Source organism: Gossypium arboreum, chromosome 3 (assembly GCF_025698485.1).
Source record: "Gossypium arboreum isolate Shixiya-1 chromosome 3, ASM2569848v2, whole genome shotgun sequence".
NCBI classification, from domain to species: Eukaryota; Viridiplantae; Streptophyta; class Magnoliopsida; order Malvales; family Malvaceae; genus Gossypium; species Gossypium arboreum.
In genome coordinates this window covers 4,130,146-4,157,208 of record NC_069072.1, presented here as the reverse complement: position 1 = coordinate 4,157,208, position 27,063 = coordinate 4,130,146, and the positions used below count along the sequence as shown (strand labels likewise).

The 27,063-nt window shown below is 32.8% G+C and overlaps 3 protein-coding genes and 1 pseudogene across 8 annotated transcripts; 2 read left to right on the top strand and 2 right to left on the bottom strand.

The window, feature by feature from the left end:
* Positions 1 to 7,019: 7,019 nt before the first annotated feature.
* LOC108475545 (uncharacterized) lies at positions 7,020 to 8,857 on the bottom strand. Of its 5 annotated transcripts, XM_053025637.1 has the most exons (5): positions 8,598 to 8,857; positions 8,411 to 8,483; positions 8,276 to 8,323; positions 7,275 to 7,491; positions 7,020 to 7,116 (listed from the first exon to the last, which is right to left on the bottom strand). In XM_053025637.1, exons 3-5 carry the CDS (start codon positions 8,321 to 8,323, stop codon positions 7,076 to 7,078), a joined length of 306 nt encoding a protein of 101 aa, XP_052881597.1. In that variant the 5' UTR covers positions 8,411 to 8,483; positions 8,598 to 8,857; the 3' UTR covers positions 7,020 to 7,075. The 5 variants fall into 5 exon arrangements, 1 of the variants encoding a protein (XP_052881597.1); XR_008280019.1 differs by lacking the exon at positions 7,020 to 7,116 and having other exon boundaries at positions 7,157 to 7,453; positions 8,598 to 8,823; XR_001869987.2 differs by lacking the exons at positions 7,020 to 7,116; positions 8,276 to 8,323 and having other exon boundaries at positions 7,157 to 7,491; positions 8,598 to 8,803.
* A 6,051-nt stretch (positions 8,858 to 14,908) lies between these two features.
* On the top strand, positions 14,909 to 19,562 carry LOC108476409 (bifunctional riboflavin biosynthesis protein RIBA 1, chloroplastic-like). Of its 2 annotated transcripts, none has more exons than XM_017778625.2 (7): positions 14,909 to 15,163; positions 16,555 to 16,951; positions 17,060 to 17,281; positions 17,676 to 17,998; positions 18,168 to 18,297; positions 18,536 to 18,832; positions 19,023 to 19,562. In XM_017778625.2, the coding sequence occupies exons 1-7, from the start codon at positions 15,111 to 15,113 to the stop codon at positions 19,287 to 19,289; spliced, it is 1,689 nt and encodes a 562-aa protein (XP_017634114.1). In that variant the 5' UTR covers positions 14,909 to 15,110; the 3' UTR covers positions 19,290 to 19,562. The 2 variants fall into 2 exon arrangements, with proteins under 2 accessions (XP_017634114.1, XP_052881382.1); XM_053025422.1 differs by having other exon boundaries at positions 14,922 to 15,163; positions 16,543 to 16,951.
* A 922-nt stretch (positions 19,563 to 20,484) lies between these two features.
* Positions 20,485 to 21,149, top strand: LOC108475521 (classical arabinogalactan protein 1). Its single transcript, XM_017777492.2, has one exon. It carries the CDS (start codon positions 20,592 to 20,594, stop codon positions 20,943 to 20,945), a length of 354 nt encoding a protein of 117 aa, XP_017632981.1. The 5' UTR covers positions 20,485 to 20,591; the 3' UTR covers positions 20,946 to 21,149.
* Positions 21,150 to 25,610: 4,461 nt separating this feature from the next.
* On the bottom strand, positions 25,611 to 27,063 carry LOC108475779 (ras-related protein Rab7-like; annotated as a pseudogene).

The window sequence follows — 27,063 nt, the reverse complement described above, 5'->3', positions numbered from 1 at the left end:
GAGTTACCGGATTGCCACCGGTTCGAGAAGTGGAATTCGCATCGGTTGTACCGGTACTACGCCGATTTCAATAGCCCCGTGTCGTATGGCATTAACGGAATTAAAGGAATTGAAGGTTCAATTGCAAGAATTGACGGATAGAGGTTTCGCTCGACCGAGTTTTTCTCCATGGGGCGCTGTATTGTTTGTGAAGAAGAAGGACGGAACCATGAGGTTGTGCATCGACTATCGTCAACTCAATAAAGTGACGATAAAGAATAAATATCCATTGCCACGAATTGACGATTTGTTTGATCAATTAAAGGGAGCCTCGGTGTTTTCAAAGATAGATTTGAGGTCGGGTACTATCGGTTGAGGGTCCGAGAATCGGACATACCCAAAACCGCTTTTAGAGCGAGGTACGGTCACTACGAATTCTTGGTGATGCCGTTTGGGCTCACTAATGCCCTGCGGTGTTTATGGATTTAATGAATAGAATTTTCAGCCATACTTGGATCGGTTCGTAGTTGTATTTATCGATGACATTTTGGTCTATTCGAGAGATGAAATCAACATCTTGAACACCGAGGCTAGTGTTGCAAATCTTACGAGATAAGCGATTATACGCAAAGTTCAAGAATGTGAATTTTGGTTGAAAGAGGTTAGCTTTTGGGGCGCGTGATGTCTCAGATCGGTGTCGGTGGACCCGAACAAAATTTCGCCCATAGTCGATTGGAAACCACCAAGGAATGTTACCGAAGTTAGGAGCTTTTGGGGCTTGCCGGTTATTACCGACGATTTGTAAAGGTTTCTCGACGATAGCCACGCCAATGACGGCTTACTCCAAAAGGATGTTAAGTTCGAATGGACGGAGAAATGTCGAAAAGTTTCGATCAACTGAAAGCTTATTTGATGAAGCCCCAATTCTAGTGCAACCCGAATCGGGCAAAGAGTTTGTCATTTATAGTGACGCATCCCTACTTGGGTTGGGTTGCGTATTGATGCAAGAAGGGCGAGTTGTGGCCTATGCGTCGAGACAATTAAAGCCACATGAGAAAAATTATCCGACCCATGATCTCGAATTGGTCGCCATCGTATTCGCCTTTAAAGATATGGCGACATTACTTATTTGGTGAGAAGTGCCATGTGTATTCGGATCACAAAGTCTCAAATATTTGATGACTCAAAGAGACTTAAATCTGCGACAAAGACGATGGCTCGAGTTGTTAAAAGATTATGAACTCGTTATTGATTATCACCCGGAAAGGCCAATGTGGTTGCGGATGCCTTAAGTCGGAAATCACTTTGTTTGCTTTTACTGACGATGAATGTACACTTGTCTATTCTACCCGACAATGTGTTAGTAGCCAATTGAAGGCCAAACCATTGTTGGCTCATCAAATTCGGGAAGCTCGAAAAGTTGATGAGGAGTTGCTTGCAAAACGGGTGAGTGTGTTCGAGCAAGGAATCGAGTTTCAAATTGATGATGACGATTGTTTAAGGTTTAGAAGTCGTCATGTGTTCCAAAGAATTGAACTTATTTCGATAATTCTAAATGAAGCCCATTGTAGTCGAATGTCAATCCACCCGTAGTACTAAAATGTACAATGACCAAACGCCAATTTTGGTGGCCCAGTATGAAACGAGACATTTCAATTTGTTTCAAGGTGTCCGATATGTCAACAAGTGAAAGCGGAACATCAAGTGCCATCGGGATTACTTCAGCCGATCATGATACCCGAATGGAAATGGGATCGAGTCACAATGGACTTTGTATCCGGACTGCCATTGTCAGTGAGTAAGAAGGATGCGATTTGGGTCGTTGTCGATAGACTAACTAAGTCGGCTCACTTTATCCCCGTCACGCACGGATTTTTCAATGGACAAATTAAGCGGAATTGTACGTTTCTCGATTGTGAGATTACACGGTGCCTATTTCTATCGTGTCGGATAGAGACCCAAGATTTACGTCGCGATTTTGGAAGAAATTGCAAGATGCTTTGGGTACCAAGTCGCATTTTAGCACCGCTTTTCATCCCCAAACCGATGGTCAATCCGAACGGATAATTCAAATACTCGAGGATATGTTGAGATGTTGCATCCTTGAGTTTAGTGGTTCATGGGAACGGTATTTACCTTTGATTGAATTCGCCTACAACAATAGCTTTCAATCAAGTATTAAGATGGCGCCTTACGAGGCTTTATACTGATCGTAAATGCCGTACCCCATTATTCTGGACCGAACTTAGTGAAGGTAAATTCTTCGGGTTGATTTGGTTAAGGATGCCGAGCAAAAGTTCGAGTAATTCGTGAAAGTTTGAAAGTCGCTTGGATCGCCAAAAGTCGTATGCGGATTTGAAAAGAAAAGATATTGAATATCGGGTTGGAGACAAGGTCTTTCTCAAAGTTTCACCTTGGAAGAAGGTGCTTAGATTTGGTCGTAAGGGCAAATTGAGTCCGAGGTTTATCGGGCCATATGAAGTATCCGAACGAGTTGGGCGATCGCATATCGATTAATTTTGCCCTTGAGCTCGAAAGGATTCACAACGTTTTCATGTCTCGATGCTTGACGATATAGGTCGATCCATCGCACGTAATTGCTCCATCCGAGATTGAGATTCACCTAATTTGAGCTATGAAGAGGAACCGGTTCGCATTATGAGGCGTGAAGTAAAAGAGTTGCGCAATAGGAAAATCCCGTTAGTGAAGGTGTTGTGGCATAAACACGGAATGGAAGAAGCCACTTGGGAACTTGAGGACTCTATGAAAGAGCGATACCCGAGCCTATTTATGTAAGATTTTCGGGGACGAAAATTTCTAAGTGGGGGAGAGTTGTGACATCCCTAAATCGACCCTAGTCGGAAAGTGGTTTCGGGACCACCAAACCGAGTCATAATAATAATTAACCATCATAATTGATGCTCATTATATGTATATATGCATGTGTGAAAATTTCGTGTTTGGATTTTGTTAATAGTAAGTGAATTTTTATCAAATAGGACTTATGTGAGAAAATTTAGAAATGTGCTAGGCAATTGTAAGGTGGCCTATTAATACATGTGGGAAAATAGTTGTCCTTGCATGTCAAATAACCCACTTCCTAAGGTGAGTGGCCGGCCATGACAAGAATATGGGCAAGGAACATGTTTCCAACATGTTTAGTTAGTGGATTATGTAGAAAAATAAAGAAATGAAAAAAAAATGAGCATGGATGCCCCCCTTTGTTGCCGTGAGTAGAGGAAAAGAAAGGAAAAAATTGTTCATCCATTCTCAAAATCTTGGCTGAAAATACTAAGGGAAAAAGGAAGGATTTTTGCTTCATGCTTGGTTTAGAAGAGAACTAGAAGGAGATTTGGTCATACTTGTGTCAAGATTAAGGTATGTTTGAGGTTGTGTCATGAGATTCATGCATGTTTTAGTTGCTAACTTGATGTTCATGTTAGCCCATGGTTCAAATCCTTGTTATGCCATGGAAATGGTATTTGGCCAAGGTTGATATTGTGTTAAAGCCATTGCATGCTAAATGTGAAGCTTGTTGATGATACATGTAATGATGGATTGACTACTCTTGAAATTTCTTTTAGCATTCTTGAGTAAGACATGGAGTTTTCTTTGTTTAACCATGACCAAAAATTGAAAGGGGATGGTGTGGGATGTATTCGCCATGGCATGCTCATAAGTGCGATTTATGCTTGTTGCATTATAGGTAAAATTTGTGTTTTGATATATGTGTATATGTGTTTGTACATGATGTTACAAATGGATGTGAAAATATGCTAGATTGGGAAAATTTGATTAAATGTTCATGAGATGAAATTAGGTGATTAAAAGATGTTAGTTGACATTGTACATATATATATATATTCGCCATTAAAGTGAGTATGTAGGTAATGTTGAATCAAGTTTTGGTGCATATTCGGTTAGGTGTATAATCGACCAAATGGACGATTAGTAAGAATGGTTGCCGAATATACAAGCATACATATGCATGTGTAGTTGAATTATGAATGTTTAGCAAGATGGTTAAACTAGTGATTTATTGATTAAGCTCAAGGAGTTAAAGAAGGAGAATCAAGCAAGGGAAAGACGAAGGTCATCGAGTAGCCGACTTGGAACTATTTTACCCAACACGAGGTAAGTCATTAAGCACGTATTTGATATTGCTTAAATGATTGTAAAATTTATGCAATTGTGTTTAATGGGATGATATATATATATATAAATGAAAATGTATGTGTATGGAGTGATGACAATTGTTGAATGTAAAAGAAATAGTGAAATGTGTAGAAAGTTTGCTTTCGGCACTAAGTGTCGGGCAATACGTGTACGGTGACGAGATTGGCACTAAGTGTGCATGCTGGAAATATATGGCACTAAGTGTGCGAGCTCGAAGGGCATGGCACTGTGTGTGGGCCTAAATCGCATGGCACTAAGTGTGCGAAATCGAGTATTAAGCACTTGTGTGTGCGTACTCTATATATATATAAATATCTCCAATCGAACAATTATATGGAGGGTGTGTCTCCATCGAGTGAGTATGGACAGCGGATCGGGTAAGTACCTTGAGCTCATGACGAATAGGTAATACGTTCATGCTTGGGGTTGAATTTGGTAAGCCTTAAATCTATGTGATGATTGAAATTGTATGGTTGTGCTGGAAAATGAGTTAATGTGTAAAAATGCTTGATTATCTTGTTGTGTAGAATATGAAATGTGGATGTATGAATTGGTACGAGATTGGACCAAAAGGTCCGAGGTATTATGGTATAGATTCGATATGGACGAGTACCTAGCCTCATTTGTTGTACATGTAGTAGTAACTTTATCAGTGGATTGACGAATGCTTATGACTTACTGAGTTGTAAACTCACTCGGTGTTTTCTTGTCACCCATTTTAGGTCTCTTGGACTCGTATTGTTGCGTGCTCGGAACCGTCGTTGAAGTCATCACACCGGCTGAAATCTTGTGGTATTGTTTTTTGTTGTTGAAGAACATTTGGCATGTATAGGCTATTATATTTTGTCGAATTGTGGGTTGTAAACTTTAAGCCATGTGAAAATGGCCTATGTGGTCGTCGAGTGGGATGCTAGAACCTATAGCCACGAGTCTTAGAAACTCAAATTTTGTTAAGGTGGCCATAATTTGTGTCATGTATGATGGATGATTAAGGCCAAGGAAAAATTCATGAAATTGGCATAGTCTACTGCAGTAACTGTTGCGGACAGCAGCAGTGAGATGAGATTGAAAAATCACTAAAAATAGTATAAGTAGAATTAAATAGTGAGTAAATTATGGAACTGATCCTTGATGAATCTATTTTATATGGACGAAACGAAACGACCATATGAGCAGTATACTGGGAGATATTAAAGTTCTCGTGAGACAGGGCCAGAACGATTTCTGGGTCCCCTGTCGTGACTTTGAAAATTTACCATAAATTATCCAGAAAGAATTAGGAGTCATGCCTTATATGTACAGATTCCATTTTGAGTCTAGTTTCATTAGAAACAAACGGCACCAGTATTAAAGCCCTGTACAGAAAGATATTCAAGTTGTAACGCGCGGAGGTCAGAGCAGTCAATCCCTGTAACATGGGTGACTTTAACTAATAAACTGTACCAATTGGCCCAACCAAAAATTCTAAAAATAAATCCATGGATGGATATATGAGTCTAAATTCAGGGAAAATTTACGAAACCAGTTTCCGAGTTTTGGAACTCGAGATATGATTTTTAAGGCGACGGTGACGCAGTTTTCCAGCCTGTCCAGAAATGCCAAATTGGTCGGTACTTTAAGAGGATTTGTCTCGTTAACCCCTCGTGTCCGACACCGGCGTCGGTCACGAGTTAGGGGTGTTACAAATGACTTCGATGTCAATATGTAAAAAGTTTGATCGTTGTAATAAAAAATGATTTTAATTTTTTACTCATCTTTGCAAAAAAAAAATTGTGAATTGTTTCACATATTTAATAAAAAATAAAAATTATAATATTATAGAAAAATAAATAGTTATTAACCAAATTTAAACAAGATAACAACGACAAATAATTATTTACTTACTTGAAATAATGTAGTTTGTTTGGCTGATTTTCCAACTTTTGCTGCAACAAATATGACCTTTGTTCAAGTAAATTAATAAAATAATTGCAAATATTTAATATCAATAGCTTCCTTCTCAACATGTAAATCTTTTGCTTGAAATTAAACTCAAGAACCCTTCCCATATCATCTTCATCTTATAGGAAAACTCTACCACATAATATGAAACATTTTTCAAAATGTTTGAAAAGATCGAATATGACTACACAAATAAGAAAAGATGTTTCCAACAAGAAGTGTTTTTCTGAAAAATTCAGCCTAAAATTCCCAACATCCATTTTACATGAAGACTCTGCTATCTGATGGAAGAGACGAGAGAATTTAAGAAAAGCTTAAAACTGACAAGTTATCTCAGGATTCTCAAGATTAAAATCATTGAAATTTTCTTGATTTTTCAAATTTCAGTATGACAATTATATGTTTTCCTTTTTTTTTTTTTTATCTAACGGCCTTAATTAAACTTAATGTTACCTACTTGACAGATGCTAACATGGCAGGTCTACAGAGCAAAAGCACAACCTGTAAGCCCGTCACAGAAACGAAGACGCATCCAATAACACGTACTCTCACCACCTATATACTGATACTCCCAAAATTGATCTATTTCTTTAGATTTCTTAAAAATCGACCCAATTCCCTAATTTTCTAGACATGTTTGCTTAATTTTCCCGTCAGAAGCCGTACCTTTTTATAGTAGTTTCTATCTCATTGTCGTTTACTATAAAAAAGTTACGCATCTTAAAATATTTGTTAGGTAATCACTTTTGACCATAAGTAAATATGGCTCGCCCATTGGAAAGCCTTTGCTGTGGACGCCCGTCATATGGTGACATTAAAACCTACTTCAAATGGTGTATGAAAACGTGTACAAGGTTCACTATAAGCTCATCAACCCAATAGAAGAAAAAAAAAAGGACCTTTAAATAAAGACTCGAGAACCCTGAGGAGAAGCCTATAAATAACCCATCAATAAAAGGATTGTTATGGAAATCTCTTTCTACAACTTTCGGCACAACCGGTATCCGGTATGAACTATTCCTGAAACCCAATTATTATGTAAACAATATTAATAAAAGAATTTTGTATTTAGGTATATAAATTTTTTTTATAGATAATAGAGGAAAACAACAATCGCTACTGCCTAATTATCCTTGTATAGGTAATTCCGACTCTGTCAGCATATAAATCTGACTTGCCTTTTTCTAGAGGTTCATTGAAGGAATGATATCCAAACTCCTTTGTTTTTGAACTATTAGACAATAGATCGGCTACATCATTTGCCTCCTGATAAACATGCTCTAGACGAACAATCCATCCTCTCTGTAGTATTTGGTATATTGCACGGATCACAACATCTGAAGAAGACTCTGGATTCCTTTGACCAATAAGACTAACAGTTGTCAAACTATCCATCTGGAGGATTAGTTGTCAAATTTAAGTATCTAATATGCAGTATTAAGTAAAATTTTGATCTCCATAACTTTAGGCAACAAAACAACAGGCTCCTAAGGCCCAATTTCAGATAACACAATCTGAAAAAAGAAAATACTTGAGATATGGGCTTTTTTTATCTCCATTTCGATAGGGTTTAAGATTTGCTTCATTAATGAGAAAATATGAAATGGACCAAACTGAGCCACAATGATCAAAATATTACAAGGGTTTGGATTCATATATTACAATTTAGAAATACAGAAAAATTATTTGAAAAAATAAAATATAGAAAAATATTAAAATTTATGAAAACGTATAGAAAACTATAAAAATTTACTAAAATTTCTTATAAAATATAGAAAATACAGAAAATATAAAAATTAAAAATTTATCAAAACATAAAAACTTTTTAAAATATAAAAATTATTAAATTTTATTATAAATTATTATAAAAGATAAAAATAGAAATAGAAATAAAAATAGAAATTTATTAAAAATATAAAAAATAATTTTTAAAAAATATAGAAAAGTCTTAAAAAATTAAAATTTATTATAAATTTATCATAAAAGATAAAAATATAGAAAAATTATTAAAAATTATATAAAAAGAAAGAAATTATAAATTTTTGGCAGCACCAGGATAGTGGCGAATGACCATTGTACTCTAGGGGAGTAATCAGAAATTTTTTTATGGGAGATCAAAATTAAATTATAAATTCTGAGGTACTCAAAGTGCAAAATTTACTATTATATGATATTTTACCATTTTGGGCCAAGATGCTGAGTGCTGCATCTCATACTCAACAAGCATCTACACAAAATTTTCATAGCTTATGGGATAATAATTTATCAACCAAGGTTAAACTGGTGACATGGTGAAGGTTCAACAGTTACTTACCGACCTATGCCGACGCCGTCATGTCCCAGTTTCAGAAGGATGCCCTCTGCATGCTGTTGGAGACTTGGTGATCCTGTTTTGGAGCACATCGACATTGTCCAGAGAGAGAGATTCAAACGAGCCTTAGTGACTATATATGTGGGCGATAAGGGGATCTGAAAAACAAGCAATCAACAGACATTTTTACCTTTGCCGAAACTGATGTGCGACAGCACCTCAGCCTCGGTGCATGTGGGTCGAAGATGGTCCCTTCCTTGTTGAAGCCTATGACTCAAAGCCCTTCTTGGTTGCCTTGGGTTTCATTTCCTCTATCAGATGGTTACTTTCAGCTGTTCTTTTAGTGGGGTTAGATGGGCAATAATTGCTACCGTATGAATAATTTATTATGAATACATGCATTAATGGCAGCAGCCAATTATTTACCAAATAATAAGAATATCGGTCAAACATCAATGAAAATGAACCAAAAGAAAATCATCAAAGAACGATTTATGAAAGAGACATACTACTTGTAGAGGGGTCGGTTTCTCTTCTTTTTTTAAGTTTACATAGTGTTTCTTCATTTTATTAATAAATTAGTATTATCTACTCTTTAAGCGGTTAAATTTTTTTTCGCTTCTGATGAAAATTTAACTACTGAAAGAGGATGTGATGTTAGAATCGTTAAAATATTATACAAAATTTAATAAAATCATCAAGAATAGATCATAAATAAAACTAGATACGGAAGCATACATGAATTCATCAATTCATTAAAATTTGTTCAGATCTTACAAATTTTATTTTCCAAAAATAATTTTTCTCTTAGAGGAATGGAAAAATATAATAGATAACCCTATTTCTTGGGAACCACTACATCTTTAAATAATTGATTATTAAATCAATTTTAGTATTTATAATTTGGCCCTCATCAAATTATAAATACAACTTATGGTATCTAAATATTATTTCCATAACACTTTAATACATATGACACTTATAACATAATTGGTCATTTAATTTTGTATATCACACTTTATAATAACATTATACATTATACATTATGCATTATACATTATACATATGTGCTCATAATTGAAGATTTTAATCCAACATGTGAGGGATCCGTGGGTCACCTATCAAAAGGACGTGAACATCTGCAAATAGTAGGATTTGAGCTAATAGCACTTTCACTTTGTGAACCTTGTCTCAAGCATTAGTGTTTCATGTTAAAATTGAGAGACCAAACCCTAACTCAACTTGATCGAGGACAATACCAATCTATTAAGAGATTCATCTGCTCCAAAACAAATAACACTTCACAAACTTGTTCGGTACAATTTGTGGACAAATAGTGTCATAAAAATCACAATTTAAGAATTAATTAAGATATTGGGTGAAAATATAAATTTTTTCACACAATCTTTTAGCTTTGACCTTATATTAAAAAAACAATATTTTTATTAAATCTATACAAATAAATAACATGTAAGTTATGTATATATATATGATATATTTTAGGGTAAACAATTAAAATAGTCACTTTTGTTTACCTTAAGTTATATTTTAGTTATTTATATTTGAAATGTTACGTTTTAGTCACTTACATTATCGCGTTGTAACATTTTAGTTACTGAGCCGTTAATTGCCATTAACAGTGTAATGGTAAGCTAACGTGACACGTTGAATCATCATTTCAAACAAAAAATTTATACAACCGGTTCCTATATTTTTTCGTTTTGAGCAATTTAATTTTTTTATGTTCTTTTAACTTTTTTTTTATTTTCTATTTCTTCTACTTCTCCTTCTGTTTTCCTCCCTTCTCCATTTCTTTTAACATAGTTTTTCTATGTTTTTCATTTGTTAAAACTAGTCCTTATACTTTTATTTTTTTGAGTGAGGTGAGCTTGTGAATTAGTTTTAACAAACAGAAAACATAGAAAACTGCATTAAAATAAATTATGAAGGGAGGAAAACAGAGAAAAAAGCAGAAGAGAATGGAAAATAAAGAGGAAAAAAAAAGAAAATAAGTTAAAAGAACATAAAAGAAAAAAAATAAATTGCTCAAAACGAAAAAATATAGGGACCAATTGTAGAATTTAACCTAAATTTTTTATTTGAAATGATGATTTAACATGTCACGTCAGTTTACGGTTACATTGTTAACAACAATTAACGGTTTACTAACTAAAATGTTACAATACGATAACGTAAGTGACTAAAACGTAATAGTTTAAACATAAATGACTAAACTATAATTTGAAGTAAATAAAAATGACTATTTTAATAGTTTACCCTATATTTTAATTTATTAGTTTGATAATTCTTAACTGTGTTAAAAAAACCAAGAATTAAAACCGATAATGTTCAAACATTTCAAAGGTCATTTGTCAACAGTAAAAGTCAACCACAAAAATGATGGCTGGCTATGTGAAAAAAAAAAAAGGGAGCAGTCAACATAATATTTAGCTTAAGATGCTTCGGAGAAGAAGGTAGGGCGGAGTTTAACAGCCGCCTTTAGATTCGAAGGCTTAATTTTTATATTAATATTAGCTTTATTTTAATAAAATGATTTTATTTTATAGTTTTTTCAAATATATTTTTATATTATTTTTATAACATAAAAATAATTTAGGATAAATATTTACTTTAGTACCTAAGCTTTGCTTCATGATTCAAATTGGTACCTAAGGTTTTTTTAGGTCCAATTAGATATATGACCTTGGCTTATTGATTTAAATTGGTACTCTTTTTGTTGAAATTAGTAGTTAGTTATTTGAACTAATTTTAACTATGAAGGCAAGCTCAGATACTTAATTGGGTAAAAAAAGTTTAAATACCTAATTGAACAAAAAAAAATAAGTACCAATATGAACTTTGAAGATAAATTCAAGTACCAAAATGTATAATTACCCTAAATACTGATTTAATTTGAATAATCTTAATTTTATTGGAATTGATTCCCGGTTCCTTGAATTTATGTTTTCCTGCAACATTCAATGGATGAAGAGACATGGAGAACGTCAGCCATGAATTTAGTATTTCCAACTAGCCGCATTTCTTTATTTTTATTAATCAGTTGGGTTGGTGGGCTGACTGGTGAATGGTGATGGTGCTACACATCTCAATCTTCATGTGGGCCAATTACACGATTTCATTATTACATTTATTATTATTTTATATATCACTTGATGTTTTACGCAATTATTTTATACATCCTTTCTCACAATATTGTGAATGATTTTTTTTAATTATTTAATAATTTTTTCTTCGTCATTCACACATATTTAGACAAATTTTTATTCTAAACTCCAAACAAAATTTTTTAACCCTAAATTATAAACCCAATTTTTAAATCCTGAATCGTAAATTTTAAACCTCGAACCCAAATCAAGAATCTTAAACCTTAAATTTTAGACATCAAACCTAGAACCTCGAAACCCAAACCACAAATTTTGATCTTAACCCTAAACCTAAACTTTAAAATTGACCTCATACATCAAGTATTGAACCTTGAACTTTGAGGTTTGTGTTCGAGTTCGAGGTTCACGATTCAATGTTAGAGTTTAGGGTTTAAGAATTTGAGTTCGGGGTTCAAGATAAAAAATTTAGCAAAATTATGTGCTAATAACATGAAAATTTTGTTGAAATGTCAGTAAATAATTAGAATGGAACAATGAATGTTATGATAAGAAAGGTTTATAAAATAATTTCACCTTTTTCAACATAGAAGAATAATATAATGGATAATTATATATTTAAACATATTTAATATAACATATATCTTATTTTAAAATTTTGACTCATTTAATAAATTTTTCTTAGTTGAATAAAAAGTATGTTAATACTATTTAAACAATAAAGAAATTATTAAATTGGGTTTTTTCAGGACTGAATTTGAAATAAAGAAAAAGACTGAATTATAATTCAATCAGGATCCTAGATAGTTAACACGATTAATTAATATAATATGCACATCCTCTATTTTATATACCATCAACCTTCTTTATAACAATTTCATTTATTTGCTAATATTTTACCTATGACAACACACTATTATAGAGAGTCAATTGTTGTAAAGTTATCATAGAATTTATATCGTGAATTTCTATCAAATGAAGAAAGTGAGAATTATGTTAAAAAAAAAAAGTGGAAATGCGGCTGTTACATCAAGTATTGCGTCAGAATTAGGAGATTCTTATCGGACATATCCCGAAAACTCTTAATGGTGTTACAGATCACATGACTAAATGTGCTGATATAGGTAGTTCTTTGATACATTTATTTAGAGCCCTACCGGTTTCGGTTATGAGCTTGTTGGAAAGAGATCACAATGGGTCTATTTCCTCTTAATTATGGTTTATCTATTATAATCGCTTAATGCTGTCTTTTTCTACTAAAAAAAATGGGAAGCAAATCAACAAAATTAAAATACATACATCGGGTGCATGCATCATTACGTCTTTTATTTTACATTCTTTCACTTGACTAATTATGGAGTTCATAAATCTAATAAGTCCAATTAATTAGTATTAGTTATCAAATTAAAGTAATTAATTTATCATGAGTTATTAAATTCAAGTAATCAATTTATAAGTTTATGATATTTCATTTCCATAGCACAATATTTAATTAGGAAACTTAATAGTCTATGAAATTGATGTCTTTTAATTCCACTAATTGAATATTATTTTATTTAATAAAAATTATTAATATATATTTTTCATATAAAATTTAAGTACTTTATTGAAATAATATTTTAATTAACATTATTTTAATTGAATAAATTATAATTAATAGAGTTGATTATATGAAATAGTTGTAATTTTACTTAAAATTTCAGACAATATATTGTTGTAGAGAATTAATTTAATAAATAAAATACTTCATAATTATGGATGTTGCTTTTTTATAAGTGAAAAGTTGTTATAGAGGATTCAAATAAAATATAAAAAATCGATTCTACTGAAAGTTTGACTGTTATACTGAAATATTGTTATAGAGAGGACTGATTGTATTAAAAAAATAATCGTAAAATTCCTATTTCAACAATTGGAACTTATTTCTAATCTCACTTAAAAAGAGTTCAAGGAAATAGCGGTGCGATAAATAATTCGATGTCTATTAAGTAAAGTATTGACTTCGAATTTTTTGGACAAAAAAAGTATTAGTGAAAGAAGTTGAGGCTTAAATCATCGTAGTGTTCTATGTTCAAATTAATATTTATTTTAGTCATTTCTCAATTAAATAAGTATTTGATTGACTCAGGATATAAACTTAACTATACACTTAAATATAATATTAGTGAAAGAAAATAAATTATAAAAATATATACATAACACACATTTGGGGAATTGATTAACAAGTCCTTACTAACACCTTAAATACTTGATAGCTTTGTTTAGATTGTCCTTTGATTTTTTATTATTTCATATTAACTTTAGAATTTGATAGATTTTTCAAATTAGTCTATGAATTTAGATTCTGTTGAGATACGATAGTGTTATAATTTGATATTATGTCACATTATTATCTTTTTTAAAAAAAAATTATACATTTTCCATTATATATGTAGGTATGATGGTGTTATAATTTGATATTATGTCACATTATTATTTTTTAAAATTATACATTTTTCAATTACATATATTTTTTAAAATTCATAAAATTTTTCAATTACATTTTCAATCCGTTAAGGTATGATGGTGTTATAGTTTGATATTATGTCACATCATTATCTTTTTTTAAAAAATTATACATTTTCAATTATATATATTTTAAAAATTTTTAAGTGATGATATGATACAATCTCGAATGCAACACAATCATACCTTAACGATTGAAAATCAAAATTGAAAAGAATTGTCAAGTTCTGGATTAATATGAACAAAAAAAATTCATTAACCAAATTAGAAAAAAATACTAAATTTATGGGATAAATCTCAAAACTACATATAAACCAAGGTTTAATGTGCAAATGTATACATGAACTTTGATTTTGTGTACTTTTATACATGAAATTTTGATTTGATCCAATTATTATAAATTATTAATACAATTATTGATATAAAGTCATTTTATATTTATATATTGCATACATAAATAAATTATATTTATCTAATATAAAAATAAATTAATGTATTTATTTATTTAAATTGTATGATTATGTCAAAATTAAAGTTTCAAGTATACATTTGAACCTCAATTAGAGTTTTATGTGTATAATTGCATTAAATTAAAGCTAATGTATACAATTATATATTAAATCAAGTTCATGTATAATTTTAAGATTTATAGGACTAAATATTATTATTATTTTATTGAATGTAGACAGTATGTTGATTCTCTATTTTACATGAACTATTAAAATAAAAAATAAAGAAATTTAATATAAAAAAGTATTAATTATTAATTAATTTTTAAAATTTAAAAATTACACGAATTTGAAAAGAATTCCACCGTGTCAATTACACACGTAAGACTAAAAACCTATCAAAACAATCAAGCTGTCATTACCTCACCCGCAGGTAAGGGATGAGACCTCAACTAGACAACGACAATTCGCCGCTGTTTCGTGAATTACCTTCCATTTTACTTCCTTCCCATCGCACTCTCTATAAATATATACATATAAACATAAAAATGGAGGACCAAACATTTAAAATTACAATACCGAAATTCCTCCCATTAAAATTCTTTTAGCTTCTTCGTTTGGCTGCTAATGGCTTCTTTCAACGTATCTTCTCCTTCAACTGCAGATCTTTCTCGTCTTCAGTAAGCTCTCTTGTCTGTTTCTTTTACGGGTTTGGCTCTAATAGTTTGTATTTAAAATTCTTGTTTTAATCCTTTATTTTTAAGTTAGGTTTCTTATGTGTTCTCTTTGGCATTTCTTTTTTTTGCTCCAATATGGATTCCTTCTATTATTTGGTTTTCCTTTCAAATTTTGAATCAAATGTCAACTTTTATTTTTAGGGAGTAATTGTTCCGTTTCGATCTGATACAGACGCTGTGGTTATATTGGATTTGGTCTGTCACTTTTATTTTGATTGGTCGTTGACTTTAATTTTAAACGACTCAAGGTTTCCGATGGCTGGTGATATGAAACTTTGAAGAATCTCACCCAAAAGTCAGGCGTTAGGATCAGAGAGCCTAGGTCCATATTCTTAAGGAAATTCCGTACTTTATGTGAGATCCAAGTCCTATACCTTGGGATTAGGTATATACTAGTTCATCACGCTTTGTCCTATATCTTACCATTAGGCATATTTTAGTCCGCCAAGCTTTTTTGCAGTTTTGGTGTTTACGGTGGTTGACTTTGCGCTGGCTTAATCTAACCTCGACAAATGCTGTAATTCCGGTATTACCATCAGAGCGGCAGATGACACTAGTTTTATTTATTCGAACCTCGATCAGACATTGCAATGTTGAGCTCATCGCAAGTGTTGCTTATTAGCAACTGAGAGATACGGTGAATGTTTGGCGGATTGCACCTGAAAAGCTAGCTATTAGGGTAGGAGAGCCTAAGTTTGTATAAATGCACAAGGGAATCTTATACTTTCTAAAGTGCTATCCAAGTCCCATACCTTGCAACCAGAGATTGTTACCTATTAACTTAAAAATTTAGCCATTTTGTCAAAAATGTCCTGTCTTTACATACAAATTTAGCCTTGGCTGGAAAGCAATGTGGCGATTTTATTTACGAATTCTTTGAATGATAAATGCCTTTGTGTTTAGTGTTCAATAAACGGCTAGAACTAGAAAGAAATAAAAGGTACAACTTTAGTAAGCCAAACAAAAGAATAACCTATACAAGGCTTATTTGTTTTTGCTGCTATTTCACATTTGATCAATTTGATAAGCAATTTATTTGTTTTTGCTGCTATTTCACATTTGATCAATTTGATAAGCAATCATCAGATCATTCCACTCATATCTACGTACAATTTTTAAGGTAACTTTCTTGGGTATGTTTATAGGATTCTAATAATGCTCAATTTCTGGCTGAAGTTGCTATAGTTTGTTCAAAGAAAATATTTGTGGGGATTTTGTCCGGACGCACCCCAAGTGATTGATGTTTAATGCATTATCAATGTTGTATGCAGTCTTTACAATTATCAGTACAGTTTGATTGTTGGAAATTCTTATTGAACTAGCTTTCTGCTCAGGTCATCCAAAAGTTTCAAATTCTTTAATGGATTGCACAGCACAAATCTATTCTTAACAAATGGCTGCTTACCTGATTTGGCCTTGACGCGGTTGGATAGTAGATCATCCTTTGTTATTAAAAGTGGTGGCAAAACTAGAGCTGCACTTGTATCTGGAGAAGGCAACATCCTGTCTTATTCGAATGGCAATAATGCTACAACAAATGGTACCCTCTTCCATGATAAATCGGTAGGGATTGAAGCACAACAAGATGCAATAGCATTTGGAACTCTTGCGGCCGATGCTGCTTCTACAAGTAATGGCTTTCCGATTGATAATGATGATTCTGATTTGGATCGTCCAACTGAAGGTTTTGCTTCCATCCTTGAGGCAATCGAGGACATTCGCCAGGGCAAGGTTTGTTGTTTTCTTGGATTCTTTTTGTTCCCTGAGCTGATAATACTTCTGTATTTTATTTTACTGCATATTGGTCCTTTCGTTTACTAATCTGAATTAATGTTGCAGATGGTATTGGTTGTAGATGATGAAGACAGAGAGAATGAAGGAGATCTTATAATGGCAGCTGAGTTGGCGACACCGGAAGCAATGGCCTTTATTGTGAAGCATGGAACTGGGATCGTTTGTGTGAGCATGCTAGAGGAAGATCTGGAGAGGTTGCAGCTTCCTTTGATGGTGAACCAAAGAGAAAATGAAGAGAAACTCCGCACTGCATTCACAGTTACAGTGGTATGTTATTTTGTCTCATATCCACATCCAAATACATGAATAATTTCACTTTCTATTTGGAAAGAAGTTCCTTCAATGATGCTAACCTAAAGCTTCAGGCTTAATTGTTTCTTACTGTTAATGCTTTGAAAATTATAGCCACCTACTGGGGGCTGAATCTGAATGCTGATAATGTTACATGCGTGGAAGATATTTATGATCGTGATTGCCTCTATTTTTTTTATAAGTTCATAGAACAGTTTTGTATACACCATTTTATAATACTTTAAACAACGTATGATTGAGGACTAGTTGGTTTTAGACTTTTAGTTCCAGAAAGATGGCTTCAAGACTATATAGTTGAACAATTTCAATGGGTCTTAACTTTTCTGTTCCGTGAAAATCAAATTTGCAGGATGCAAAACATGGTACTACAACTGGTGTATCAGCTCATGATAGAGCAACAACGGTATTGGCCCTTGCTTCTAGAGAATCCAAACCTGAGGACTTCAACCGACCGGGTCACATTTTCCCACTGAAGTATAGGGAAGGTGGTGTCCTAAAAAGAGCTGGGCATACAGAAGCTTCTATTGATCTTGCAGTGCTAGCTGGACTGGACCCTGTTGCAGTTCTCTGTGAGGTTGTAGATGATGATGGATCCATGGCTAGATTACCAAAGCTTCGCCAATTTGCTGAGCGGGAGAACTTGAAAATTATATCCATAGCTGATTTAATTAGGTAAATAAATGAGTATCATATCCAGCTCTGTGCTTTCTACTTATCTTTCATGCATCCTATGGTTAAGTTGCATTTGTTGAATTTGCCAAAACTATTATCAATTGTCTATTGAGTTCTTGAAGAACAATAAAGGAAAGGACTACTTCTAATGCTACTTATGATTTGACAGGTATAGGAGAAAGAGGGATAAATTAATTGAGCTTGCTGGTGCTGCACGGATTCCAACTATGTGGGGGCCATTCACCGCCCATTGTTACAGGTCGATATTGGATGGGATTGAGCATATAGCAATGGTTAAGGTGAGGATAGTAAATTCTTATAGGAAGTTTCACTTCCACGTATTATCTGTAAATCCTGTATAAATACTTTCCTTGTGGTTAGTCAAGTCAGAAATGTTTTAATCTATTTTCATCACATTTCCTGTTCTATTTCCATATGTATCATCATTCTATATATTCTTTTAGACTTTGGGTTTTCTTAGATCAAAAGCATTCATTCTGAAGAATATGGCATGATTCTTTTTTCGGGGGTAAACAGGGTGAGATTGGAGATGGGCAAAATATTCTTGTGAGGGTTCACTCGGAATGCCTCACGGGAGACATATTTGGATCCGCTAGATGTGACTGTGGGAATCAGCTTGGCCTTGCAATGAAACAGATTGAGGCTGCTGGCAGAGGTGTTTTGGTATACCTTCGTGGACATGAAGGCAGGGGAATTGGTTTGGGCCACAAGCTTCGTGCATATAATCTTCAGGACGCTGGTCGTGACACAGTCGAAGCAAATGTGGAACTTGGATTGCCCGTTGATTCAAGAGAATATGGCATTGGCGCACAGGTATATATCTAATTCAAAAACGAAGAAATAATGAATGGAATTAAAAACAAAGTTCGGTAAATAATAAATCGAGAAGGATCCGAATCCTGGTTTACACCCGTGGGCTTAACCATTTGCTCTGATGGATTTTACTTATTTCTTACCTCTCAAAAATGTTTGTCAAAACTTAACCTCCGACTCTTCTTTGCAGATACTGAGGGATCTTGGCGTGCGAACGATGAAACTGATGACTAACAATCCGGCCAAGTACAGTGGACTCAAGGGTTATGGATTAACAATAGCAAGCAGGGTTCCACTACTAACTCCTATTACAAGGGAGAATAAGAGATACTTGGAAACAAAAAGAGCTAAACTGGGTCACGTATATGGCTTAGATTTTAACGGCAGTTTGAACAGTCTCATTATCGGCGGCAATGGTAACACGGTTGCTCCGACGGATGCTGCATCTGAATCTTAGAATCTGCTGTTGCTGCTTTGGGCTTGCTTTTAGATGTAGGCAACTCGTTGACATGGTCCATTGCTACAAATTGACATCAATACATCACATCTCTGAACTTGGTTAAAAATATGAAGATTTATGCATTCACTTTGGCATATGCTTCCATGTAGAAAATATGATTTCTATACAAAAGGAAGAGCCATTGCCATTCATTCTTTTTCTAAACAACATGTCTCTCATTTGTTAGTGTTGTAATTCCAATTTTATGTTAATAAAATTTAAAATGAAAAATGCTTTTAGCATATACTTTACATTTATTTTCACAATGGAATTTTAATCTAGAATTTATATTTGGTGATTGTAAAAGTATTTATATACTAACAGTGAATCACAATATGAGATTTTATCACTTAACTCGTAAATTTAAAAATATTTTCAAATTTTCAAATTCACAATTGAATAAGTTATTAGCAAGTCATAAATGTTATATTTTTAAATATTTTATTACTTAATTTACACTATTTTTAAAATTTAAGTTTTCAAATATGCCTGGAAAATATTTTAATTATTTGCTTATCATTTATAATGCATCAACTATAAAATTAATATATCGATGTAATAAATTAGACTTATGTCATGAGAAAATTAAAATTAATATATTTATAATTATTTGAATTTGAATTTGAATTTTAAAAATCAAATTTATTATTTATCTACATTTGTTAATTACATGGAAGATAATAATTATAACTTCAAAATTCAAATTTTCAATAGAAAGAAATTACAAGTATCCAAATTTAAATTCGTTAGCAGATATAAATCATTCGTTAAAATATTATTTCCAGGTGGTGTCATGTAGATCCGTACAGTACTTTTTTTTTGCAGTTGATTAGAGCCGTTAGATCTTCCAGGTTCTCGACCGTTGCAAACATGTAGACCCACTCAGCAAAAACTTCAACGGTTTAGATTTAATCATAATGCCCCACATCAACGGTCAAGATGCAAACCACGACCGTGCTTTGTAGTCGTTACTAAAAAGCACAAAAAATCAAAGTAGTAAAGAAGCCAAAGCCAATCAGTCAAGGCCAAAGCAAAAGCAATAAAAGCATAAAAGCAAACCCTCTTACTAGAGCAAATGACAACCGTTTGATTTCCTAGAGATCCGTGATAGAAACTATCCAACGGTTATTATTGAATCCTGATATCTATATAACCCCCCCGAGGTCCTTTCCTCTTCCTCGTACGTACTCTAAGGCAAAAAAGAAGAAAATTAAAAATCTCCATTATTTTAAATCCTTCTTTGCATTTCTTTTAACGGCAATGGCTCTCTCTCGTTTTGTTTACTTAATCACGGTGGCATTGCTTTTTTGCTCCGTTATAGCACAATCTCCGACGCCGTCCCCTGTTTCTTCGCCGAAGAAATCTCCGACACCGGTCTCTTCACCTCCTACAATATCTGCTCCGTCTCCGTCGGAGGTTCCGTCAGCGACTACACCGTCTCCAGCAACTGTTGAGTCACCTCCATCTCCTTCTGCTCTATCACCGAATGCTAGTCCCACTTCAATTTCTGAACCTCCTGCCGGAGCTCCGGGACCAGCGGAGAATAGTGCCGTTAGGTTTGGTGCTGCTGGATCTCTTGCGGTTGGAGTGTTGATGGTCGCTATGGTACTGTAGGCATATCCAGATCTTCCTTCTCTCGATGATAGTATAAATAAAATTTAGCTTATGTATTCTCCTTAGATTTATTTTGAAATTTTGTTCTTTATATAAAGGTAAATTTTATACAATTACCTATATTACTGCCTATGAATTATGTATTATGCTTGCGATTTCAATTACTGTATTCGTATATAATATAATAGTATTTATATTTGTGAATTAATCCTCTTATTCTATATTTAGATCTTAAGATTTTGGTATTCTTAAATGTGATCTGATTTTTTAAAAATGGCAACACTAACACTGTCCCCATCGACGGTGCCAACTCGTCATCTCCACGAACAGTTATCGGAGCGTGGGATAGGCGCTATTGTTCTCGATCAAAATGGAGGTAAAAAAAAGTCCGATGAAAAAAGTAATCAGTAGCATTTTAATATTAATTAATTTACTTACCGAAGACCATTAGCAAGTATGCTTAGTTGCGCAACAACATTGTGAGTTCTCTTTGAAATGCTCCAATATCATTTAGTCACCTTAATTTGCCATTTATTGATTTTAATATTTTTAATTATTTGAATATTTTTATAATTGTCTTTTAACATTTTATATATTTTTAAAGATTTCTAACGTGGTGGTCTAGATCAAGTTAAGTGCATCTTTTAGAAGGTTAAATTTTGTTATTAGTTATTGTACTATACTTTTATTTGGTCATTTTAGTTTTGTATTTTTAAAGTTTTAAAATTTCAATCCTTGCCAAATAATAATTTTAAATTCATTAAATAAAGTTATATTATTTCTAAAATTTGATCCGTCAAATATATTATCATATGTGTGATGTCATGTCATGTTAGCTTACTATTACTAGATATTACTCACTAAAAATTTAGTTAATGGATTAAAAATTATCATTTGCGTTAAATTGAAATTTTAAGATTGAAAAGTATAGGGACTTAAAATGATCTGATTAGAGAAAATAAACTAAATCGACAACTGGATGAATAGTATATGATTAGTAATTAAAATTAACCAAACATTAAACAGGAATAAAATTTCAAAATTTGAAATGCATAAAGACTAAAATTGGCTAATTCGAAAAATACAAGGACTCAATTTGATCAAATAAAAACACATAAACTAAATCCAAAACTTTAACAAACTATATGGACTAATAGTAGAAGTTAACTTTTTTTAGAATTGTAATGATTCCACTAAATTGAGTGCATTTGACGTCGTCGTCTCGTTGACAACACTCCTCTTTTTTCTTTTTTAAACTTAAAATATAATAATGTTATTTTGTTGGTGTAAAGGCTAGCAAATGAGGAAGTGGGGAGGGAACATGCATTGTTTCTTCGCTTTGAATTTTGATGTTTCCATATATCATTTCATCACATGTTTTGAACACCTTCTCAATTATTTAATTTCCACCAAAATTCCTAGAGTTTTCTAATAAATTTTAAATTCCAACATTATAAATAATAAATAATATTAAAAAATATATTTCATTTAAGGGATTAATCTAATAAAAGAGTAAATTACCCTCAATATCACTAAATTATTAATAAATTTACGTTTTAATTATTCAACTTAAAAATTACAAAATAGTTATATAACTATTTGAAAGTTTTCATTTAAATAATTGGGCTGTTAAGATTTTTTTTTAAAATTCGACTAGCGAGCTCCAAGTAACAAGTGGTATAATAGATCAGTACTCATCAATAAGTAGAATAATATACTTTAGATCCAAGTAAATCTGATAATCAATGTTAGAAATCAAAGAAGAAAACGGTTTAAATTTTGGTTCGCTGATTCATGATGTTCAAAGTTGCTTCATAAAAAAACAGTTGAAGGAGAAGAAGAGTTTTCGATTAGTGAAGACAATGCGAACAAATATGGTCATATAACAACGATTTTAACATTTAAATGAAAACTTTTGAATAGTTCAATAATCATTTTGTAATTTTTAAAAGTTGAGTGACTAAATCATAATTTAATAAATAGATGAAGCTTAACGTCCACGTATAAAACCAAATCAAAGCCTCCACGCCTCAATGAAAATGTTTTCGAAGCTTCGTCTCAAATGTTACCCCCAACTTTTCGTCGTCTTCTATATAAACCTCTGGTTTTTCATCATATCATCATTGCATTTGGTCAACACTCAAACTTCTTCAACTTTCCCAACATAATTCAATCTCTTTTTTCTCAATTTTCTATAATCATTAGTTTAATATTCCAATTAAGATGATTCATTCCACCATTCGTCGCTTTGTCTTAATGATTTTCTTGGTTTCTACAATGACACAATCCCTGCTGCATCAGCGCCACCTTCGTCAACCTCACCGTCGTCAACTTCTCCGGCACCAACCTTTTTGCCTGCTCCTTTGTTGTCGCCGCTTACCAACGAGAAGCCAGGTCCTGCTCTGTCGCGGATCACGACGACTCCAAGAGCAGCTGTCGTCCAACGGCGCCGTTTTGGATAGAGATTTTGGATCAGGATCCATTGTTATTGGTCTAATGACTGCCGGTTTGATGATGGTAATGTAGGGATTTTGAGTTTTAAAAAAAATAAAAAATGAAAAGGGTACATGTTAAAGTACACATATAATAGCTAGAAATTTTATATTATTTATTTCTGTAAAAAAAATATTTTTCTGTTATTTAATTGTGAAATAATATTTTATAGAATACTATATTTGAAATTCTCTATAATATCTAAGAAGATAAAACTTGCTTAAACGAACTTGAGCTAAAATCTTTTGTTTTAATATGTAGTCCACATTTATTTGGTCCGATTATTACAACATAAGTGCTGCTCTTAATTGATCGGCTTTGAATGTTTCTAAACTTGGCATCATGGTTTGCGATTGCTTGTGGCTGAAGTCTCAATTTTAATGCTTGCCCTTCTGTTGGGCATGACAGGGTGCTAATAAAACGACTTTATCCTGTGCATCTGTCTCTTAGGGATTTTGTTCCTTCATGTTTACAAATGATGGGGTGTAGGCGGTAAGTTTTATTTGAATTAGTGTTTTCTTTTCCCGTTAATTAATTTGTGATGATATTAATGAAGTTTATTGTTTATTAAAATATGTTACTAAACACTTTAAAAATTGAAACGAAATTCAAAAAAGGGGACAGCAAAATTGTAATTGTCAAAGTTTTGTATCCCAATGTTGTAACTTGGAACATTAAACTTGACCCCATATCACGTAAAAGTGGGAATTCTTCAACGAGGAGATAATGTTGTTTATTTTTTACCCTAGTTTGACTAAAGAATTATTGAAGAATTTTTTTTTGAAATAAGAATTATTTCTAAAAAGAAATATAGATTAATTTTACTATATTGTTCTCAATGATGAAAAATTTCGAATAATTTTTATTAGAGTTGTGTGACCTAAATTGCCAGAATAAGAGAATCTGTGGGGGCGAAGGTTGAGGGTCAAATATTTGGACAATTAAGGTAGCAATTCTGAGGTATCATTTTGTATTTATGAATACTAAATTTCCAGGGACAATCTTTAAACCCAGTAAGCAAGTGAGATGTGAAGACAATCCCGTTATTAATTTTTACTATATGAAGTCAAATGTTGACACGCTTCAAATTATTCAGCTCGGCTTGAGACTTTTGGATGCTTAGAGTAATTTTTCGGACTTTGATTCTCCCTTTTGTTATGTTTGGGAATTTAATTTCCAAAATTTCAATATTAATTGAGGCCACTATGCTAGAGCTTCGATCAAGCTGCTCAAACGTCAACAGATAGATTTTAAGAAAAATAAAGAGAAGGGGATTGATTTTAAAGATTTTGCAAAGAAGCTTTGGGATTATGGCTTGGTTTTCAACTGCTATGGTCTAAAAAGTATTACTTGGATTACTTTTCACGGCGCTTATAACTTCGAATTCATGCTAAAGATTACTATTCAAAGTTTATTGCCTTGGGATCTTCACTCATTCGTGCATCAATTGGCTTATTTATTTGGCTACAACATTTTCAACCTTAAACACACCTTCAAGTTATTGGGGCTGTTAGGCAGTTTAGAGAAAATAGCTCAAACATTAAACATGGCTCATATTGTCGGATCAAGTCATCAAGCGGGGTCAGACAATCTACTCACGCATCAATGTTTTATAAAGCTCAAGGGTAAGAATGTTTTTAAATCTAAATGGACTGAGACGAATCAAATGTTGCTGGCTCTCCTAGCATTATACGGATTAGTTCAAACCATAGGATGAAATATTTTACTCTCTTTTAAGTCTCTTTTGATTAGTGAAATAAAAGCAATGTTATTGAAGATATTACATTAATATGTTTCCAAAACTACAATCTCCTAATGATTGATGATTTTTTTTAGATGTGTTGAGTTTTTTCCCTTATGACTTGTTTGGAATTTGAAGCTTCATTATGATGGGTTTAAGGTATTTGCTTGGATATTCAAAACATGAAAATGATGCATTACATACATAATCATAAATTGGCAGAGTACATATCAGTGGTGTTTAGGTGCTTTCCATGGTGCTGATGTTGTTTGATTTTACAAGAATTGAACCCTCCAAACATGGATTTTTATATAGTTAAGGTATTTTTGTTAAGATATTATTATGGGATATTATATTTTAAGAATATCTAAATATGTTATATATCTTTCTGTATATTTAGGTATATATTATATATTATATATTATACTTAGTTATTGTTATAATGTCTATCAAGAAAAAAATCCCTATTCTGGTCAATCCTCCATATTTGATTTACATTTAATAACAACCCTTTCAAGGTTTCCAATTTGAGCAATAAGACAGTGATGAAACTTTTAAAAGCAGCTGAAAGTGCAGAGGAAACAGGGGATAATCTTTGTTTGAAACAGCTGAATGTTATGTTTGCAGGAGTAGAACTACTTTATGGTCATGTCTTCCTCTTCCCCACTCTTTAGAGCATCCTTCGCTATGCTTTGGAAAGCTTCTTCCACATTAACTCCTTCCTTGGAAGATGTCTCGAGGCACACCATGCTGGGGCCTTTTTCTCAGACACCTAGAGAGTCAAAACAAAGTGGATAATTGTATCTTTTAGGAAGAAAGAGAATACCAAGTGACACTGTAAAGGAAGAATTGAAAAATACATACCACTCTACTGTTTCCGCCATCAACATCGATGATGTTCCCCAAAACAACAAAGGGGAAATTCTCAGGATCCGAAGGGCTTGCTTGCAAGGTTTCTCAAATTGTCATTTCTCTTCCGAATAAATCCCAGAGAGTTGGTAGATGGTTTTCATCACTACTCAGAAGTTCAGAATATATACCTGAATAAGGAATTCTTCTCTCCAGTTGTTAAGGTTGTCAAAAGTTGACATCATATACAAGAACACAACAATCAGCACCACGATAGAAAGCAACGCCTAGGCTCTGGAATCTTTACTGGCCAGCTGTGTCCCAGATCTGGGGGAAAATATTGATGAATTTTAAGCTAAGTGGTCACTCATAACACAAAAAGGCTAAAAGAAACTTTGATAGTTTTAGAATGCAAGGCTACCATCTGCTAGAAAATACTAGATACTGATCTCTAAGGTTGTCTAATGCTAAATCACAGAAGTCTAGTCAACAAGTGGTGCAACATAATTCCGTAGTCAAATAACCACAACTCCTCGTCAATTGGTCAATGATATAACGAAAGAAAAAAGCAGCCATGGAGTTTTTCAACGAATAAAAGGGAAAAAGTTAGCATTGGCAGTTCTGAGTTAAATATCATAGAGAAATCCTGGTTAAGCACTAGTTCACCAAAGCTAGAGCTTGGTTCATCAACGAAGGAGTAGGCACTAGTCAATAGCACGCCATAGTCGTTCATTGTAGATTAAGATCCCACAAAAAAACAAATACAGCAACTAAAACAATCTCATCGAAATGTTAAAAAAGTAGAGATGAGTGTGAAATCTAAGCCTCAAATTGCACTTGCTTTGTCAAAAAATCAGCTCCAATCGTTGCCTTGTACTGATTGCTAAACTTCTTATTTACATATCTAAAAGGCAAACAAAACCATAACTAATAGTAACACTAATTCAAATTAATTTATAATAAAAAAACACTTCATTTCTCTGCTTTCCTCAATAATTAGTAAAAAACGACTGCTGCAGGATACTGATTCGTCAT